The 21,811-nt window shown below is 46.1% G+C and overlaps 1 protein-coding gene and 1 long non-coding RNA gene across 2 annotated transcripts in view; one reads left to right on the top strand and one right to left on the bottom strand.

Moving 5' to 3' along the window:
* Nucleotides 1-21,811, top strand: part of PDLIM1 (PDZ and LIM domain 1) — a 38,030-nt gene that overhangs the window by 12,150 nt on the left and 4,069 nt on the right. The window contains exons 3-5 of the mRNA XM_021398294.1: nucleotides 6,033-6,117; nucleotides 14,808-14,998; nucleotides 20,314-20,468. Coding sequence (XP_021253969.1) covers nucleotides 6,033-6,117; nucleotides 14,808-14,998; nucleotides 20,314-20,468 — 431 coding nt within the window. The remainder of the gene's footprint in view (nucleotides 1-6,032; nucleotides 6,118-14,807; nucleotides 14,999-20,313; nucleotides 20,469-21,811) is intronic.
* Nucleotides 6,124-21,572, bottom strand: LOC110399494. Its single transcript, XR_002439238.1, has 3 exons — nucleotides 21,454-21,572; nucleotides 7,661-7,747; nucleotides 6,124-6,530 (listed from the first exon to the last, which is right to left on the bottom strand). It is a non-coding gene; the product is annotated as an uncharacterized LOC110399494 (long non-coding RNA).

Here is a 21,811-nt window from a genome sequence, read left to right as displayed (position 1 = left end):
CTCATCTTGTTCTCATGCTTCTTCCTCAGACCTAAACAAACATTATGTGTGTTCAGTGTCTGTGCAACCCTCTTCTCTTTTAGTGGTAGCTGAGTGGTTAAAATGTCCTTATCTTTGGCTGCACTAGTGACTATTTAAGAGAAGTGTAAATGTAGAGAACCAAAGAGGCTTAAACACTTCTGGTAAAGGAAATGCTGTTTGCACTGTGTACTTGATTATGAATATCAACAGCATTCCAATGTTTCCTGTTTCAGTATTTTCCTGAACGATGGTAACAGTCCAAAAATATTTCAGATCAGATTGTAGGCAGGAAATCTAGTCCAACACATGTCACCATTAAGAAAGGATCGAAGTACTAGCAGGAGAGAATATGCCTGGACTGCTTTTTTCACCCAAAGGGGCAAATTTATTATTGGCAGAAATCCACTGATTTTCTCAAGTTTCAAGCCAGTCACAAATTGTTTTCTCTGTACATGCTTTCTTAAGTGGCACTGTCTGGTGCTTTGCTGCATGAATGTGTGAGCAGAGCTGGAGAGGTCTGCTTTCAGCCTTGGAAGTGGTTCTTTTACAGTGTTGGCGTGCACACCAAATTCCTGCTGGACTTAGCGAGTCTAGCAGATCACCCCTCTCTTCTCAGCCTTTATTCATTCATTTTGCTTTTTGTTTCATACTAGAGAGTCCTCTTAGAAACATAGTTCCCAATAAATGAAGGCAAAGTTTCTGTTTTTGTCTTCAGTGGTGTAGAACCAAGCTCTGCACCGTGGTTTTCTTTGATATGCATAGAAAGACCAACCTACTGCAGACTCTGCACTTCAGTCAACTCAAAGCCACCTGGTTGCCAAACTGAGAAATTTCACAGGCAGGTTTCTGAGCCTCTTGTGTTCTTTGGAGGGAGGAAGTTTGGGATCTTGAGTCTTTGAGAGGAGGCTTTTTTTTTGCAGTGGATGTGTGTGCCTCTTAGCACTGACATTCGAGGGTCAAGCAAAGCCTTGTCCCTGGCTGCTCCTCTCCCAGGTGCACCTCTAATTTGCCTTTTAATGGAGGCCAGCAACTAGATGTGTCCAGCATTCTGGAGAATGCTGTCAACTTGCTCTGGAAACTTGGTGTATTTTGGGAAAGAAACACACTTTGATGAGAAAGCACTTAAAGATAGGAAGTCTCAAGGAAAAAAAACCTCACCCAACAGCCACAAGGTCCAGGGCATCACTGATGTCAGTGGTAATGCTTGCAGTGAATTTGGCACGCAGCTCTGTGTAGCAGTAGCTACAGATGGACACAAGTGGACAAATGCTCATTCCAGCTGCAGTACAAGTGAAAGTTATCTCTAAAAGAAATGACTGTAGTCACCCAGTGGGTAGCGGAGCTGTGCTCATGTGCAGCCACGAGCAACTCCAAGGTAAACTGGGTATTTGTGTTTTGCTAACAAAAAAAAAGAAATATTCCTAAAGCCCTTCCTTTGTGCCTGGAGGCAGATTGAGGTGGTAACAGGAAAAGAAAATCTGTGAAAAGTGAGTGCAAACATGTAATCTTGTTTTCTGCTCCTACTGTCCTTTTCTTCAAATTCCAATCTCCTACTCAGCAGCCCTGCTGCCAGCGTATGATATATTAATACATCTTTTTGTTTGCAAAACAGTCTGTTACTCTGCTAAAAGTGATGCCAAGGAATGAAGCTATGCATTTTTTTCATTGAAAACTGCTAAGATCAGGAAAGTCAAATCTGCTACCAGCAGATGTTAAACACAGTGTCAAAAAGGATCACTTGTAATGCTTATGGAGAAGGAGTGAGGAGAGACAGAATGTCTCTGTGCCATACTCGGTAGGTTCAGCTGCACCCTCTCTGCGGGAAGCTCCCCATCCTTGTTCCACGAGTTCCCAGTGTTCAGCTGTGGCTGCACAAAGCCACAATAGGCTTTGGTTTGTGTTCTAGGAAGTCCGCAGTTTAAGCTTGTTTTTTGCTTCCCTGCCAGCAAGAGTTTTCCAGCTCTGTCATCATGCTAATAATGCCCGTGGCCTGGGAAGCCTGGAGCTGTGTGCAGCTATATAAGGCGATGTGGAGCAGCCACCTCTGGCAGCTCATGGCTCGCCTGGCTGCCTTCGTGCTCCCCAGCTCTCCCAGCAGCTTTTACCAGTGATGGGTGCTTTCAAAGGCATTTTGGCAAGTCAAGCCTGGCACTTGCCGTGCTGTTACAGCCTCTTTGGCAGGGCAAAAGCCATGATCTCTGTACCTGGCTGGTTCAGAAACAGTAGGTGTTCCTTATCCTTTCCTACTTATCTGAAACCCTGGGGGCTTCTGAAAGAGGAATTGCCCAGGCCTTTCCTCATTTTTCACCTAATGAACCTTCTACTGTGAAAGAAACTTTTCTGAATTTAGGAGTTTAGTTGCTACTTTGGTAAATTAGTCACGTGTCTCTCAGTGTTTGAAATAAGAATGTAAATGTGCCTTTCTTACCAAACTTATTACGCAGTTCCTGGCTACAGAATTAGGTCCTCATTTTCCAGCACTGAATTTCCTTGAAGCTGTGTCCTAGCTCTGCATGCAGAGCGTTGATAGCAAAATCTAGCCTCTTGTGATGTTTATGTTATTCTGTATTCAAGCCAAACTTCTTGGAAAATGTTGGATTTCACAAATACTTCTCCAGATTCTTGCCTTGACTTGCATGCAGTTTCCTTCCTCTCCTTCCTACCAGTACCTCTTCATCCAAGCTAGCATCTATTCTTATCTCAGGTTTTGGTTTCTGCCTGGATGGAACAGCTAATGCATGGCTCATTCCCTAGCCCAGCCTTGGTTGCCCTCTCTCCTATGGTAAGGAAACAACATGGAAATGTAAACTACAAATATGATGATGTTTGTATATTTGCATGCCTGTTAGTTTTGCTGGCAGGTGTTCCTGTGCTTGTCTGACTGTCATGTTTGTGTCTACTCTTTCTACACTGTTCGTGTTGCTCCCTTTGCTGGGATATATAGGAGAAATTATATTCTAAATTAAATTTAGATTTGAGCTAGCTGCCCGTTCTCTGCTTCCCATAAGTGATATGAACGCATGCAGTTATAGTGGAGGTGTGATCAGTCTAACCAATCCAGCTGACTTTTGCCTTGTACCCTTACTTCTCAGCCTTCCAGAAGTTAAGTCCTGGGCCAGCAGTGAGACAGAGGTAAACTTTCAGGTGCTATTTCTCTTTTTTCTACCTCACTTCAGTGCAAGTGCAGGCACTAGCAGCAGAGACAGTGTTAGGAGCCCTTTACTGAGAGCAGGCATCACAGCAGTCCTGCCAGTGACCCACAGGTCACAGCTTCCATGGCAGTGTGATGGGACATGTGCTGTGCTGGACCCACTAGGCAATGCACCCCAAGCAAAGCTGTCTCATCTGCAGCTTTGCTGGGGCCATAAATGGGCTGTTGTGAGAGCAAGTGAAGGGCTCTGTGGCAGCTGTTGTGAAGACAAAGGGAAGCTTTGTCCTCCTGGCCTTACAGGGACAACTGTGTGGGCTATTTAACCTTTCTGTTTGGATAGCATCTAAACTGGATTGAAAGTAAAGCCTGGAATGACCTTGCTGCTTCCATTTATATCCAATGACAGATCAAAATGGAAGCAGGCCGGGAAACAAACTGGGATTTTTTGTATTGCTATAAAAAAGGGAGCAAAATCTGGGCAGAAACATGTTAGCTACAGTAGCTGGCCATAGGTGTCTTCCAGACACTGGAGACCAATGTGCTGTGCCACCTCAGATGCGCCAAGCGAGGGGCAGTGCGATGAGGCAACCCCTTGGGGCCGTGGGGAGAGGTTTCTGCTGTGTGTGCGTACATGGGCTTGCTCCAAGCTTAAATCTACAGTCTGAGAAAGGCCTTACGCTGCTTCTGAAATTTGGCAATATTAAACTGCTGCAAAAGAAAATACTACTTGGAAAGTGCTTCAGTCAGGGCCAGTGAAAATTGGCTCCAGGGATGTCTCATGGTAGAAATCAGCTGAAGTGTTAAATGCTTTCTGAACTGCTCTTTCATCTCCAGCCAGTGTCCACTTGCTTGCAGCCTGGCTGGCAGGTGTTTGTTTCCATGTGCTCTGCTGTGCCCCCACATTTTCCAGAGGTCGCATGTGATCTCCTAATGCTTCCAAAGACTAAGGCTTTGTGCTGGTCAGTGGGTTGTTCCCTTCTGTGCAAATACGGTCTTCACATGCAAAATGCAGCCACCCTAGAGGTGGATGTGACTTTATTACACTCCATAACTGTGATGTGGATAAAATCACTGGTTTCTCAGGCACCCTAAAGCACCGGTAGCCAGAAGCAAGGAGGGAATAATTGTTTTACACTCACCTGAGCTGTGTTGTACATCCACAGTAACAACAGCTGTTGAGACAAGATAATGATCAGATTGTCATAAAGCTGATCCCATGCAGCTGTTACATCCGTTCTCCTCAGTCTGTGCATGCCGCAGTGCATCAGATGCCAGGGGTCAGATGGGGCAGGTTGTTGGCTCTTGGCACTGCGGCTGCACCCACAGAATGCAATAGCCCCAAGCCAAAGGTTTGTTGTACCTGACTCATGGTGTGCAGAGGATGCTATCTGGTGTGACTGTGTACTTTCTTGCAAAAGGAGGTACTTCAGAAAGCAGGCTTCAGGCAGGGTTTCTTCTGTGTAAAGTCCAGAGTGCAATAGATGAAGCAGCAGGTGAATGAATGCCCTATAAAAACTCTCCTCATCCCAGAGGGAGAGGGTTGCCTGCCATCTCCTCCCACTGAGCTCCTCTCTGGATGTAAGTATTATTTATGCAGTAAGTGCCTGGGATATTCATGTGCATCACAGGTAGGGTTTTTTCATTGCTTTTGTTTAAAAATGTACTGAAGTTGGAGGGCTTTTAGAAAAATAGAGTAGACCAGATTGAATTTATTGTGGGTAGCTCTATACCCTGTTCCTCTACCCGTCAGCTTTATAAGCCTTTTCTGTTTAAAGTCTCTTTCCAGTTATCCACTTAATTCTCAGTGGAAACAATCTTGTTTTGCTAACTAAGAACTTAAACTGTATCTGGCCCTGACCCCACGGATATCTGGGAAGAACATCTGTCTGCAATTGCAGATTTTACAAAGTTGCAGGATCTCCTGTCAAAACAGGACATGGCTTTCAAAACTCATCCAAAGTGTTTATCAGCTATCTAGTTGCTGCATTGTGTAATATTTAACATTGAATGATGGTTTTCATTCAGTGATATTGCAGCCACTTTGTTCCCTACTATTAAAAGGTTTGGCAAAAGTAGCAGTGTTTGGTCCCTCCTCGAAGCTAACTGCTCTCTGTACATGTGAGAATCTTAGATAGCATGTGTTTCCCACAAAGAATCTCAAGCAAATCTAAGCTTAATTCCTAATTCTCCCTCGCTACTTGCTTTCTGTTATTTTTTGGGAGGCACAACAAAAGTCCGGAATGATGTTGGTAAAAGCAGCTGGTTTTGGTCACAGATTTGTGTTTCAGGCTGCTGTAATAGGCTCAGACCACAGACTAGCAAAGGTTATGCAGACTTTCTTTTGGTCACAGTGTGTCGTCTCAGTTCTTAGTCCCATTGCAGACTTGGACCCATTTTTTTTTTCATGATTCCCAAAATCCTCTGTTTGTTCTGCATGGATACTACTGTATAAATAAGAAAATTCTGGAGACCCAAACAAAGAAATGTTTCCGGCAGCCCAAGTTCAAGAACAAAATGTTCTCCGTATATTCGATACAGACAAGAATCATTCCATTTCCCTGCTAGCCACAGAAGCTGAAAGACACAGTAATTTGAATTGTCTCACTTGGTTAAAGGATCTGCATCTCAGGGATGTTTTCAGCTTCTGCTGTTGAGTGACCCCTAAATCTCCTGCCTGGATTGGAGCCCACACCTGTTGTGTCACCAGTGGAGTCCCAAAGGATGAGCTGTGTGGATTCCTGCTGTTGTATACAAAAGTTTGGGGAAGATGTTTTCAGCTCATGAACTTCAAGTCCTTTAATAACAATGATGATGTGCAGCAATGGAAGTAGATTAACTATTGAAAATTCATGTGTTGCAGAACAGAGTCAAAAGTCTGGTCACCGCTTGTAAACGAAGAGGGAAAAGCGCATCCTTACAAGATGAATCTGGCCTCCCAGCCCCAGGTAAGGAACAGAGTATCTGCATGCTTCTGCCCACTTTCTCCTGTCTGACTTCGGGGCAGTTTCTGGCCTGGTACCCAAAGATGCTGAGCATGTGTCACTCCATTTGTCACACTGTGGGTAGTGCGTGCCCTGTATATGCCTTCAGAGACAGTCATTCTGCCTCGCGGTCAGACGCCCACTGCCATGGAGACCTGGTTGGATAACTTGTTCATACCTGTCATAAACCACACAGAAGGCACTGTGGAGGTGTGGCTTGATAAATCATCACTAGTATTGCGAAGCCTGTTGATTTTCATAGATAAGAAAGATCTTGAGAAGGAAGGAAAATGATTTAGTGTCTTCTGTTTTTTTGTTTTTTGTTGTGTGGTTGTTTTCTTTTCCCTCTTACTAGCAGTCTCTTATTAGCAGCCTGGCTGTGGAGAAAGCAGAAGAGAAGCATACCAGCCTGTTACATTTTTCTGTGTGGCAGATCTTGCAAGCTCTGTCTAGGAGACTGATTTTCTAACTTGTTGATAGAAGCAGCGGACTGATAAAGTAAGGCTACCAAATAAATGTAGTAATATCAGTGACCTGTGCAAGGACATTGCCTAGACTAGGTTCAGAGGATTATACTGCACAAATCTATGACTGTGTTAAAATTAAGGGTGTTTTTCTGGTTTTTCACGAAGGTAGTGGGTTTTGGTCCTTGTACATCTCTCCTGTGAATCTATTTAGCAAAATGAGTAGAGAGAAAAATAGCTTGACTTGGTAATTAAGTAAGTGCTAATATGTCTGGGATGGAAAAGGCCTGAACCTGAAGTAGTGTGTGTGTAGCAATGCCCTGCCCAGACTTGACTTGGGATCAATCCATGCTCCCTTTCATGCCAAGCCGCTGTGTGTTGCTTGGCTCAGAGCATAGTGCTGTATTCTCCAGGTATTTCATAGCTTAGCCAAGGCACAATGTGAGACAGAGCCATTTGGACTTAGGCTGGAGCCGTGCAGTAACACTGCCCATGACACTGCTGAACTGGGATCTGCTCTGTGTCTTCTGCCCTGGAGGTGTTCTGCTGCAAACCCTAGGACTGGGGGATGATGTCTTGCCAAATGAGAAGGGCAGAGTCAGCACTGAGACTCCCCTGCAAGGCTGCAGGGGCTGGTATCTAAAAAGCATGTTTCTGGGAAGGTGGATAATGCACAGTCTTTGAAATTAACCTCATCTAGTGCTCTCACAAATGTAACTTAGTTCCCTCCTAGCACTACATCTCAGAACAAAATAGATTTTGTTTCGGTGCTTTGTAAAACCTACTGTTGGCTGATGAATCTGTTCGTGCAGTTGTTTAATGTTGTGATTTCACTGCTCAGTATATCTCTCTGAAACATTTTATTTTTGATAGTCAGTTGTGAATTTCTTCTGCACTGAGTCTTGAAAGGCACTGAACTCCAAAGTGTGGAGTAAATTCATGCTTTTGAAGTGCAAGCTGGGCAGCACTGCATGGCAAAGAGAGAGGTGGTCCAGCCACAGCATCTGTGCCCTAATGCCTGTCAACTGAAGCACAGAATTTACCTTGTCCTGTAGAAACTGAAGTGAGAGCCTTCACTGGCTTTGAGTCTGCTGCAGACCTGCTTCTCCTAGGTGATCCTTAGGTCAACACTGGCAAAAAAATCAGGAAGAACCAGCTGTAGAAATCTCCTGATGCTTGCATCTGGACAGAGATAGGAGTTGTAGCCCAAAAACTAAACCTTAGGTAACTGATCTGATAAGCTTTCCATTCATTTAAATGTGCCCAGCTGAAGTGAGCGAGGAAAAAGCCCTGTGAAAGCATCTTCTGCAGTCATGCACAGATCCTTACTGCAGTGCAGGATTGGATGAGACATGAGTAATGGGTGAGGCAGTGGAAGTCTCTGTTCTCCTTTCTGAAGTTCAAATAAAGGGCATCACAATGACCAGTCAGGATTCAGCAGGGCTCTGGAGAGCACCTCCACCAAAGCCTAACTTTAGCACTGTTTCTGGTTCTAGCTCTGGCCTCTCTATAGGTATGCTGATGCTGTCATCTCTAAGTGTGGCACAGCTGGATTTGTGATACCCATCCTTAACTCACTTCAGCAGGGGAATTTGTCAAGAAAATGACTGCAACGAAATTCCTGTTACAAACCCTATTTCTGAGTAGTAACCCTTGTTTTAATCTGGTACTAGGAGCCCACATTGGGCTATGTGCCCTTGTGGTGACTGACTCTAGGAGAGTTTTATTTCCTGGTGTAAGGAGCGACATTCAAGCTCCCACAGATGTCTTGCCTTTCTTCTTCTCTTTATTTTTAAAATGAAGTCAATTAAGTCATTTGCAGCGGCTTTGCAATAAGTGGTGCTTACTGGTGCTTGGAGCACAGGGCTTTTCTTCAGATGGGTTAGTCCAGCTGCAGGCTGGAGCAGGAGAATTTAGCAATGTGAGATGTATGGCTCATGTCTCCAAACCACAAGCTCCCATTTACCCTTTCTGCTTCACTGTGCCAAAGGCAAATGTCATGAACACCATCAGGTTTTGAGGTGTGTTCTTTTTTTTTAATATACTTTTTAAATACACACCCATTTCCTTTTTCAGTAGCTGACTGCAGCAAGTAGAGATCTGTGGCAAGGGCTGTCTGCTTGCAGCATGATGTCAGCACAGCATGTTAGCTTCTGCCAGATCTGTGGTGAGACCTCAGCTGAGTTTTTCTGGGGCCATGTCTTTGCAGTATCACCAGCGCCAGCAGCAGCATGCAGAAGATGCTGTGTATATATACCAGTGTGGCAAACTGGTAGGAATTTTCCCACAAAGATGCTGAGCTCATTTTCGGACAGGACTGGTAGAAGTCATGAGTGGAGCTGACTCTTCAAAGCCAGTGCTGTCTGAACTGTTAAGGTTTACCTAACTGTCTCGCCAGTGAAAACAATGCAATTGCTTCCCTTGGCAGCAGTCTTATGCAGAACACTATAGTCATTTACCAAAGAAAATAAGACATGCTGAATTCAAGTAGTTCATTAGGGCCTGATCCACTGTCTCCTGAAGATGCTTCTCATTGTATTTGCTCACAGCCTTTTGAATGCAGAAATACCATCATATATGTGAGTAGAATTACTTCAAACTCTAAAGAAATGCTTTAAAGACTTTGCAGTAGAGATTGGACAGCAATTATTCAAATGAGTTTCTCCCTTTCTTAAAATTAGGTACTATTTGACATTGGTCCCTAACTTCGCTATCTGAACTGAAACTTCTCAGCACCTGACCACCTTCTTTGCCTGTTCCTGTTTCATTTGTACAGTTAAATGACTTAAATCTTTGCAAATGATCTTACAAAATTAATTTATCTTCAGTTTATATCAAGAAGTGTGTGGCTAATTAGACGCGAAGATCACTGCTTGTACCCTTTTTTCCATTTGCAGTAAGCTTTTTGTTTACATCTGTAGTCTTTTTGGAGGCTGACGCTTGGTGAAAAGCTGCATCTGTCTGTGCAAGTATTTTCCCTTACTTGGAATGCAAGCTCAAGATACTTTTGAGTGCCTTTGGGGAAAAAAAAAAAAAAAAAAAAAAAGGCATTCCACAACCTCCCATGCATTCCCCAAAGTCTTGGATCCCAAGGCTGACTTCATTGTCTGTGCTGATCTTTTCAAATGAAAGGGCTAGGACCTTATTATTTCATTATTGTTTCTTTATCCTCTTAAATTAATTTAAACCAAGGCAAGAGTGATGACAAAATCACATTTCATCAAAAGGTGCAGCAGCCTGTCAGCGGTAATGGCTCTGCCCCTGAGCTAGCTTTGTTTTGGGTGTGACCATGGCAACATCGCGGGAAGGAAATGACAGCGACTTCTTCGTATATTTACTCAATTATTTCACTTGCACTTCTCACCCAGATCATGAGGGCATTCGCTCAATGTCATTTTCCCATCAAGAGCTTTTCCGCGTTGCAGAGGGAAAGATTAAAATAACACGTCCGCCTGTCCCTTCTGCTTAACTTTTTTGAGAAAAGTGATCGCAGGCGAGAGAGAACAACTTATTTTGGTGACTAAGGTAATATCTATGCTTGTGGCACTGACCAGAAGTCAGGATAATTTCGAATGGCCATGCTCTCTAGTAGCCTGGGCCAGGCATTAAGCTCCAGAGCCATGTGTACTGTGCGATTGTGTTGCTTGTCAGTAAAATGAACCCAAAATCTTGTTATCTCTCAGTCTGTGCCTTGCCAAACTGGGGCTCTCTGGGAGAAGATTTGGCTGGTTCCTGTGATTGTATGGTAGTAAGGTCAGTGGGCCAAAGTCTTAGTGAGCTCATATAGGAAGTGACTGAGAGAGACCAGCTTTGAGGGTGGTCAGTTCCAGGACTGTCTCCAAAAAAAACTGAAAGCTCTCCCTTTTACATCACCTCTTTTTAACCATAGGAGATAAGGGCTTTCAAACTGAAGAATGCTCTTTACAAGAGGAAAAAAAAAAATGAAAGAAACAACGTCTAGACTTGCAGATGAAGGATTGAGGGAGTTCTGCAGGTGAATCATGGTACTTGTGGGATGGCAGGAGCAGACAGCTGCTTCTGTCTTCCCAAGGCTTTTTGTGAGAGTTCCTGCCCTATCCCCGTCCTTGTCCTCACTGGGTGATGTCATTGTTTCCATCTTGTGTACTTTATCTCCTTGGATACCAGGAAGGCTGGGGCTATAGAAACTGGGTGTGTGGTAGGCTTGGTCTTTGATAAGGCCGAGTGTGCGTGGGCAATGTATGAAGCAATAGGTATATAAAGTAACAATATATGGTGACCTGCTGTTTTCAGTTAAAAGGCGTTACTGCATGGATGTGGAATGCTTCGAGGACTCGGAGGGAGAGGATGTGGGAAGTCAGCCTTGTTGTTTTACCCCCCTACAATAACAAAGCCCCAAACCCTTCCTAATTTCTAATCAGATTTCAAAGCATTGCAAAAGATTTTTCCATAGCTGAAAAACCCCAAACAATAACAGAGGGAGAGGTGAAAGCGGAGGCACCGCTTCTTGTGCCTGCAGCTGGTGAAACATTCCCTCAGCTGGAGCTGGCTGTGAGGATGGGCTCTGCAGAGGTACTGGTGCTCCTGGGCACAAGCTCGGCCTTCGCTCCCCACATGGCCTCGCTGGGACGGCGATGGGGCCGGGCATGTTGTCTGCGGGTCTGTGCTCTCCTTCTCTGCATGCATGGCTCTCTCCCTTGCTGAGGTTTGGTCAGAGGCCCATTTTCTTTGAGCTGAGTAAACATCTGTGCCGAGAAAAGTTTAATCGTGTTTCCTCTCGGTGTGGCTCTTGAGGCACGCGCGCCAGCATCCGAGCCTCTGTCTCTGCGGCCTGGTGGGACGCGGTTTGGCCGAGTTGCGAGGCTGGCTCTGGGGCCTGCAGGGCTGCTGGGGGTACTGGAGAACATCTCCCTGCAGCTGTAGTGCCTGGGTGCTAATTGCTTAAATTTGCAGTGTCAAGAAGGAGTGAGTTCCTTGTGCTCCCCTGACTCCATAACCTGGAGCCTCTGGCTGTACCTGAGGTGGCCTTCGGTCATAATTCAACTGAATTCAACTGCTGGAGGCAGCCAGCCATGCTGCAGGGGAGGGTGTAACCATGGCGATTTCACAGACCCTGTGTCCCCAAGCATGCCTGGTGTGAGCAGGAGGAAGGGGCCATTGTTCTCCCAGAGAATTCCCCCTGACGCCGGCAGGGTCAGAAACGCTGAGCTGCTTCCTGCCCTGGTGTGGGGATGTTTTCTCCATACCATGCTGGCACCGTGGCAGCTCCCTGCCTGGAAAAGGCTGCAGCACCGTGGTGTGTTTTTTGCTTGATGGTGACCAGGTGTGGGAGTGCCACATTTCTGATATTTTTCCGGTGCTAAATCACAGACTCTCACATAAAGACATAATTCCTGGAGCTGGGGCTTTCACAAAACTACTGCCCAACCCAGGGCCTGGTGGGCAGGTCTGGCAAATCCCTAGGGAAATGTATTTGACAGGGAGAACAGGTTATCTTTTGATCTTGGTTTTGCTACATGAAAGCACTTGTTCTTCACAAATTCCTTCCACTGCTTGAGCAAAAAAAGCAGCATGGCATGACAGAAAGTGATAGAGAACTTGAGTTATCCAAATGCTCTTTATAATTTTATTGCTTTTGCAATATTGTCTGTAGACTTTTGGGTTGCAGATCTTCTGTGTTCTTCTTGAGATGGGATTTTTCCACTGTAATCTTCTGTCATCCGCTTTAGCACAGATTTCTCTATTTCAGTTGTTATAAACTTCTTTATAGTCTCATGTGGATTTTAGGTACGTAAGCACTGCTACAGATGTCCTGACACTTCTGGAAGCTTCGTTTATGGACTTGAATGTTATTAAACAGCAGAAAACTTACCCGGTGGCAAGTAGTCCACAACCTCCATTGTGGCTTCAATGCCTGAGCACAACTTGCAGTTCTTGGAGCCCAATGTGATTTCAGTCTCTTTCCTCCATCTGGCTCCCTGTTTTCTCAGCATTTGTGGATGCTTAATGGTCCTTCAGGCCTCTGTCACTCTGTCAGACTGATTGGAGCGTGGTTGACAGATTTGGAAGTCCTTGGTGGGGGTGGGAATGTGTCCACATGGATGCAGAGCATGTAATTGAGATGCCTTAGGAAACTTCCTGACTTTCCTAAGGAAACCTTCCTTAGGAAACCAGAAATTAAAAAACAAAAAAAAAAACCACCCTAGATGAGTTCCTTTTCTCTAATTCTTGGTTAAAATTTAAATGTTTGTGCAATACAGATAGTGACATGATTTAAACTTTGAGCCTATGTGACCTAAGAGTGTAACTCCTTTAGTGTAAAACTTTTGCCTCTGTCTTTCATTAAACCAACTACTTATATACATGTCTGTGTATCCTGTCTCCCACTTGCTGCCTCTGAATGGTGTTCTAACATATGCCTTTAATGCTGATAAAAGACCACTGATACTTTTCCCCATGGTGTGATTTACATGCTGAAGTAATTATTATTTTTTGCTAATATCCACAGTTTCTGCCATGGGAAAGACTATTTTTATGAGCACTTTGAATGAGATTGTAACAAAGGAGATTAGCTAATTACTCCAGGGTCTTTCTTCCTTTGGTGTGTGGGAAAGTTTCGTGGCTGATTTCCATTTGTGTTGGCCAGAAAGCCGTGGGAGAGCAGTCCTGCCACCCCACACCTGAACTTCTTGAGCTACCCCACTGATTTCAAATGACTCGTATCTCATGAGTGCATTTGGACTTGCACTCCTCTTCTGTAAGGGGTCCTGTGCTGTGCCTCGTGCATGCCATGGAACAAGATGACTCCCATCTGTCAGTTCAGGAACGCTAGCCAGCTGTGTAAGAAAATCTCGAGACATAAAAGCAATTTAAAGAAAACTCTATAGGGGAATTTAGTAATGCTTGTTTCTAATGAGTGTTTATTCTGTAACTATAGCTCTATCAAACAAGTGCCATGAGACATTGAAAGGGCAGTGAAAGCTTACTTTCTTGCTATAGAAGGCAGTGTGTGTACGGAGTGGGAAGCAAACTGGTTGTGCCAATTATGATGGCGAACTGCGGGCCCAGCATGTTTGAGAAAGGCCCTGTTTGATCCTGTGCCAGTGGGGTGGGTGCTAGCCCTGTAATGAAGCCGTTCCCAGCCTCTGGCCCAGACTTTTCAAAACGTACATTTTCGTGGCACTCTTTATCACTGAATATTTCAGCCATCTCTGTGAACTTTCTTCTGCCTCCTCTGTTGAGGCCTCATTGTGTTCCCTCCTTCCTTTGGCCAAGCACTTTCTCTGGGAGGAACAAGCCTTGGGTGCTGTTAGCTTTGCCTTAGGGCTGTGGTTCCCAGCCTGCTGAGCTGCACATGGGGCTACCAATTTCCCCATTTTTGTTAGTGCTGCCTGTGATTCAGAAGTGTCTTTCCTTACATCTTATTTAACTAGAATTTGCCCCTAGATTATCCACTAATGCCTCTGGAAGCCTCCAGTTTGCAGCAAGACCAGAACGTCTGGCTGATTCTTCTGACATTAAGGAGGTCTCTGATCTTGTCAAGGCATTTATCCATCCCTGCCTGTGGACAGTCCTTTGTATTAACAGTGGTCATCTTCCCACCTCTACTGGGGCAATGTTTTTTGTTCAGCGTGTCCTAAGTTGTTCATGAAAGAAAGTTGTGAACCTAGTCTTTGCTGGAGGAGTAGACATAGTCCAGTACATCTATAGTCATGTCAGATTCCTTCTTGGGGTGCCCTTGTCTCAGGAAAGACAGCATTTCAGTTGCTGCTGAAGAGTGCTACTCTTTCTTCCCTTCATCTTCACTTTCCGTTGAAATCAGCCCTACTTTCAGGATTTGCAGGAAATACTTAAAATCTGCAGTCTTACATGAGAAGATGTGTCCTGTGCCTCACCATAGCCTTGCAGAGCTCCCAGGTGTGCAGCAACTGAACTCATGCTGTGGCTGTGTTTCTGAGCTCTTGCGTTCATGGCACATCACCTCTGCACCCTCCTGAGTGCCAGCCTGAAGAGGCCATGTTGGCCATCTGGGATGGAGACAGGGGCGCTGCTGACATATTGAGGGTGCTCACCTTCTTTGGGGCAGTGAGCTCCCAGGTGCCACCATGTACCAGTGTGACCCTTGCAGCAACTGCTTGCTCTGGGCTGCCTGCCACGTCCCCCCACACGCCTGAGCACCTCTGACTTGTGCCTTTGCTCCTTTGCATGCAGGAAATAAGGCACATAGGAAGCGCACACAACCGGAGCGCGGTCCCTTTCACTGCTGCCACGGCTTCTGCCCCCAAAGTGATCACTGCTCAGTACAACAGCCCGGCAGGCCTCTACTCCTCAGAAAACATCCAGACCTTCAACAGTGCCGTGGAGTCAAAGACATCACCTGGGGCCCCTGAGCCCAGCAAGCTGTAAGTATCGCCCAAGCCTCTGCACCCCAACCTGGCGGGGGAAATGTAACCTAGAACAGCTCTCTTTCAGGTCAGGGAATGGAGAAGATGTGCAAGAGTGGACGCAGCACCCAGGGGCAGGTCTCCTGGGGGTGGGGAACGTCTTGCGCGATGCAGAAATGAAATTAACACTCTTGTATTTCTTTGTTTAGCAGAGACCGATGCAGTTTCCACGTGCATTCAGCATGACGTGCCAGCCTGCTGGTCTGAACAGGTGCCTGACAGCTCGTTGTGAGCAGTTTGTACAGCGGGTATCTTCTTGTGGCTGTGCTGGGCAGGAAGGGTGCAGCTAGAGCAGGAAGAACACCCATCCATGCTCTCGACTGGCCCGGAACTTGCAGACAGGCTCTGACCTTTCTATTTTTATTATCAAACTCAGTTTTTCACACAAGTTTTAAAATGTAGATAAAACGTTTTATAGCAGAGTGAATAATTTTATGAATGGCACTTAAAATGATCCCAACCTTAAAAGGTTTGTGGTTGTACTTGAGCTTTGCCATGGGAACTCTTTGTTCCCAGAAGTCCAAGGTTCCTTTTTTTTATTGTTTTGAATTGGAAGCTGTAAACCAGAAGCTTTCTGAAGTCTTTCTGACTGTGTTGCTGAATTCCCCTAAGTCTCTGTATAGCAATACCAAGCTGCCTGGAAGACTTCTGCCACTTTGACTAAATTGCTGATTTGTAACTAGAGAGACAAAAGTAATTTCAGCCTCTGCTTCTGTAGGACACAAAGACCTGAGAATATGGTTTAACATGCTTTGGAAACTTACCCTGGCCAAAACTGTCTTCTTGCACCCACAGCCCAGCCTGCAGCATGTGCTGCAGCTGGTGGACAAGGTGCTGGGTGTTTGCTCCTCAGCCCACATTCAGGGGCTGAGTTAAGGCAGTGCAGGGACAAAGGATATCTGGCTTTCTGGTAACCCACTGGGACCATTTGGCAGTAAAATTTCACCTCTGTTCTCGTCTGCTGTCCCCTCCAGGTGAGAGCACTCCCCTCAAGCCTGGGCTGTTTGACATAATTTGTAAATGAGGTGAATGATTTAAATTACTGAGTTTGGTCTTGCAAAGCAGGCAAGAAGGACAGGGAGAAGCCATACCACTGAACATGGCTATTTTGGAAACGGAGGTGTAGTGGTTGCTCAGCAGGGTGCCCAGACCAGCTTAGGAGGGGCAGCAGTGAGGGTGATGTGTCTGGACAGTAGGGCTGCATGCTCAGCCCTGCTGCCATGTTTTTACTGCTGTTGTGAGTGGAGTGGCTGCAGTTTGCTTTGTGTGTGGACACACCTGGATCAGGAGGCTGAAGCTAAAGCATCAGCTAAAAACCTTTAATGTGAAGTGCTGTGTTCAGCGGTGTGTCTCTCTGGCACAAGCAACAGGCAGTATTCTGTTTATTTCACTTGGAGTATTTGGTTTAGCTCTTCATTAACTTCTTCCTTCTTTCCTTTCTTCCTCCTCTGCATCTTTCCCTCAATTCCACCACATAAAATCCAAACGCACCCCAAACAAACACAACCTGCACTGCCCATCCCATGTGGGCGCGTGCCCTCAGCCGCCCCTCGCTGATGAGCGCCCAGCAGGCTCCCTTCGCCTCCGTCTATAACCCGCTGCAGTCGCCCAGTGTGGAGGCGCGGGGCAGGCACAGCCCTGGTGCCCTGTCCAGCCAGGTCCGTGTGGGGCCGGAGCAGCTGAAGCACGCGGCCCAGGCCTGCCCTAAGAGCCCCATGGAGGTGGAGGTGCCGGGACTGAAGGTGCTGCACGTGCAGTTCAATTCTCCCCTGCAGCTCTATTCACAGAGCAGCATCATGGATTCCCTGCAGGGGCAGATCTCCTCCATCAGCCCTGATTTCCCCAGGTAACCCGCCTGCTACCTCCACAGCCAACACAGAGCATCCACTCATCTGCGTCTCAGTGTCCACAAGCGCCTCGTCCCTGTCTGTGGCTCCTGGTGCTGACTGGTCATGAGGAAACATTTACATTTCACCTTCCCAAAGGCAGTGCATGACTTCACAGGAGCTTTTTCTGCATTGTGTTTGTGTCAAGCACCAAAACATCATTTCAGCCTGCCCATGTGTCTGATACTGTGTACAGCAAGGAGTTTGGGGATTTTCCTGGAGTATCCACATGCAGTGGATGGGTTTCCTGTGGGAGGGTGTTTTATCCCAAAAGCTGGTTTTTCTCCCAAACCAAAATGACCGTTGCTGTTTGCAGCTGTGTGCCGCCACATGTGTCTGCATGTAGTGACCTGCGGTTCAGTTTGGCTGGCTGGGCTATGGCTGTGTGTGAGGAGCGCTTAAGTTCCGGGTGAAACAGGTCCCACATGTCTCCCTCTTTGGCTGGCGATGCTCATGAGTTTGGAGCAGCCTGGATGGGTGGCAGGTACACAGAGGACACTTCCAACCAAGGCAGAGGTCTTCAGAGGTGTTCAGCAGATACCCTGCTCTGTGCCCAAGTGGCTTGCTGCTGTGTGACCTGTGTGGTCCAGGAGCTGGTCCCATGGATCTCGTGGCTCCTTGGTCCTCATGGTCTCCTCCTGGGCTGAGCACCATGTGCTTTGAAACAGGCAGGTTGGTGTCCTGATCCATGAATTCCCACGGGCAGGCTTTGCCGTATGACAGCAGCCAAGCAATGACAGGAGGCTGTGGATTCATAGCCACGTTGTTGCTCAGAGCAGTTACTTGCTGCGAAGTCACTGCTTGGGCTGTGGGTGATCCTGCGCTCCCCAGGAGCAGGCACGTGGCTGGCCAGCTTTGCTGGGTGGATGATGCTGCTAACAAAGGAGTCAGCAAAAGTGAGTACAAGATCTCCCTGTAGCCCAGCTTTAAAACTCATATAAACTTGACAAAATGTGTTAGCATGTAATAGTGGAATCAAATTAGTAATGAATACACTGTGCTTTTCTGAAGATGCTGTGCAAGACTGCCTTTATGGCTTCTATTTCCATCTTCTTGCCGGTTTTCAGAGCTCGCTGATCAAAATGTTATTCCATCAGTGTTGCAAGTTTCCTGCGGTAGAAGCATTGAAATCCACTCACAGTTGTTGGAGTTGCAGTTAGAGAAGAGAGAGGTGTTGGAGCTGTCCACTACAAAGCTGCTGTCTCAGGGAACTCCTGCTTGTGGGCAAGGGCACCATTTGGTGGTATTTGCAGCAGATGAAGTGCCTTTGTGACAGCAGGTGGCATAGATCTGCTGACGTGGAGACCTGTTATCCTGCAGGCATTGTGGTGCTGTGTCCTCGCCCCTTCAAAAGATGCATGTGCTTTTTGTTGTGTTTTTGTGTGAGTACCACAGTCCCCTGCCCTGACAACTGGAGGTGTTTCACTCTCCAGAATATAAATTTGAGCAACTGGGTTTTTGGTTTTTTTTTAATACATTTTTTCTGAAATCTTGTATATGCAAGTGTATCAATCTGGTGTATCTCTGGAAGAGCTGATCTGTATGTTTTGCACACCATCAAAATGCATGGTTGAAATGCGATGGCTTTGTTTGACTATCCTGCTCGTTCAGATGATAGAGCCTTTGCTTTTGAATGCATGTTTGTGAGCTGTGGTTAGTGTGCACACGGCAAGGGCTGCCTTCCTGCCCAACAATTTTGGAGGTGGACAGAATGAAGGGTATACATCAGTTTACATAAGGTGAATGTAATGTGGAGCATGGATTGATTTGGGATAATCTAGAACGTTTTCTATGTAATTGAAGGCATCTTGTTCTATTTAGGGTGAAAAGCTTCAGTAAAGGAGATTCAGGCTTCCAGGGTTCAGCTGCTTGCAAGTCTAATGTGTTTCCTGCTACAGTGAGAATTACCAAAGTTGGAAATATTTTGTTTAATAATTGTTTATGGAAATAGCATTTTATAGCATGTGTGATGATTCTACCTCTGATCTCGAGGAGTTAATTGTGTAGAACAGCTCCCAAATGACTCAACTGCACATTGGCATGGAAAGTCTGTGAGAAACATTTCCCTCTGCAATTCAGTCTGTATTTCAGAATGTTTAGGTGTGTTTCAGGCAGTCACGGGGTGCAGGAATGGTGAATCCCAACAGAGCATTTGCATTTATACGGCTGCATTATGTAATTGAGCTGCCAGAGGAGATTTGTCAGTTTCTGCCTCATTTTTCCAGAGACATTTTATTCCAGTCACAGAACGCATGGCCTGGAGGAGTCCCCTGTGCCATGTAGTACAGCCCCTACCCCAGCACTTAAGTCACTGATTTAAACCAATTCCAGCAGATGTTTGTACAGGCTCTTCTTAAATCCCTCAGCGCAGTGGTTATTCACCTATCCAAGCAATCCATGGCATTTCGCTGTTTGTCTTTGAGAAAGGTTTTCCCAAGGGCTATTCTGAATATGCTGGAATATTCTGAATATCCTCTTGCATCTAAAGCCCATAGTTCATCTTGTACCCACCAGGCATGGAGAACATCCAAGCTAACACCTCCTTTTCTCTAAAGACCTTCTAGTGGCACAGTGACCACCCTGTGCTGTGAAGCGAGTGCAGCACAGGCAGCACCCCAGGCTCTGGGCGCATCGCTCATGATGTGAGCAGTGGCAGCAGCACCTCAGAAGGCAGCTGAAGTGAGGGCTCAGTCTTTGTAGGCAGAAATCTCTCTCTGCCCTTGAGGTGCTCATTAACCCTACTGAAATGCTGTAAATAGGCTCTGGCTCTGGGCCCTCAGATAGGGAATGGACATAATAGCACCTGCTTGAAAACCAGAGAACTATTTCCAATCAGAGGATCCTTTATCTGGGTCCTTAAAGCTGTTGCTGTGTGAAGGTGGCCTTCAGGACCAGTTCGTAGTATGCTTGCAAAGATACATATTCTTTAAGGAATAAAGCTTATTGAATTTGAGAGTCTCAACAGTGTAAGATAACAATTTCAGGTGGTTTAGGTGTGTGGGGACCATGCAGCAGTGGCACAGCTACTATGTGGGCCTCCAATTCCAGCACACGTGTTCTTTATTTTCCTGGTTCCTGGACCGTAAGACTTTTTTTCTGGAGTAAACAGCAGTTGGGAAGCAGAGGGAGCGCGCTGGGGCTGGCCGGGGGTGATGAGTGAGAACCCGATGATGGCGGGGCACGTGGGTGGCCCAGCGCCTCAGTCCCACTGGGGCTGCAGCTGTCTTGTGCGAGCACGTCCAGCACCTTCGTGTCTCATAGCATCCTGTTCTGCCTTTGTTTGCACGTTCGTCTCTCCGTCACATCACACATTGCGATGGTTTTGCTAGAGGGACTGGCTGTAGTGTTCAGCCATTTAACAAGTGTGTATTCCATTTCCTTCCTCAGCCTAGATCAGCACGGCCATCCCGCAGGCAGCATCACCATAGACAGAGACTCTGAGGTTTACAAGATGCTCCAGGAGAACCAAGAGTCACACGAGCCGCCCAGGCAGTCGGCTTCCTTCCTAGTGCTGCAGGAGATCTTGGAGTCAGAGGAGAAAGGTAAGCCCTCCTACACCCCCAGCCTGGGTGCGCCCTTCCTTTCAGCCCTTCCTTGGGCTGTGTATGGTGTCTCAGAGTAACGCCTAAAACTTTGTTCTCCTTTCTTAGCTGTTGCTTCTTCAAGGTAGCACGTGTAGGTGGTTTCCACAAAAAGTATGGACCCTTTCACTGACTTTACTCTTAAATTTCTTCTCTTCAGCTAGTTTCAGTGTCTGTGGGCACATATTGTTACTCACGCATTGACTGAACGCTCAAGAAATAAAACCCTACTACATTTAGTTCTCAAGAAGGAATTCTAAAAGTTGCAAAAGCCCTTCCAGACTGTCTCAAGTTTTGCCCCTATGGAAAAATGTTCACCAATTTAAGGACCGTCTTAGATTTATGACTTCAACAGGTAATACAAGATAGTGTTCTTTAGAGAGTCCTAATGTTTCTGGGCACCATCCTTCTACAGGAGAAAAAAGGATTGCCTCTGCATCTGAATATAAAAATTTGGAAGCAGGGTTACAGCAATCAGTTCCCAGTTTTAAACCTGTGAAACCTTGTGCTGCTTGGCACTCTTAATCTGACATCTGGACGTGTGTAGTTCAAGGCTGTAGGCTTCTAGATAAAAACTCTGATTAACTTAGGTGGGAGCCAAATCATGCTCCTTTCTCCCTTTAAATAAAGTAAAATAAACAAATAATTAGGAAAAGAATTCCAGGAATGACATTTTTTTCCCTCTTAAACCAGTTGAGACTTCATCTGTTGTGTTATTGGCTTGCAGTAGAACATTCAATTTCATCCAACAAAAGCATGGTGCTGAGATATCAGAAAGGAAAACAGCTCAGCCAAATGCTGTTAGACCTAAATGATCTGTAAGAGAACAGTAAAATGAAGGAAGTAAGGAAACAATAGGAAGAAAGAAAACAGGATTTTTGAGTCTTTAATCTACTGTTAAAATTCCTATCTGAAAGCATCTTAATAATGAGTGTTTGCAGCTTACCCCTCAGGGTTCAGCTCCTGCCTGGAAGGGACTGGAGGAGCCAGGACTTCTCACGCGTCCGAGGTCCTCCCCCGTGCTTAGTAGTGCTGAAGAAGATAAGAAGCAAAAGCCTCTCTAGTTTATCGGTCTTTGAAGATTTGCAGCATTACTGGGATTCTCTGGCACGAGGTTTGCCTGCCAGGATAGGCTTGGGCATTGCTCCGCCGTGAGCTGTAATCACCCATGCAGAGCAAGGTTATGCAGCCCCAGAGGAGATGGTGCCCTGGCTTACACACTGCTGCTCCTGACTGAGACAGCATCTGTGGCAATAAATGGCACCTTTGTAGGATGCTCCTCTGAGCTTGTCTTCAGGCACTGG

This window comes from Numida meleagris, chromosome 5 (genome assembly GCF_002078875.1).
Source record: "Numida meleagris isolate 19003 breed g44 Domestic line chromosome 5, NumMel1.0, whole genome shotgun sequence".
Taxonomy (NCBI): domain Eukaryota; kingdom Metazoa; phylum Chordata; class Aves; order Galliformes; family Numididae; genus Numida; species Numida meleagris.
This window is presented reverse-complemented; position numbering and strand designations above follow the sequence as displayed.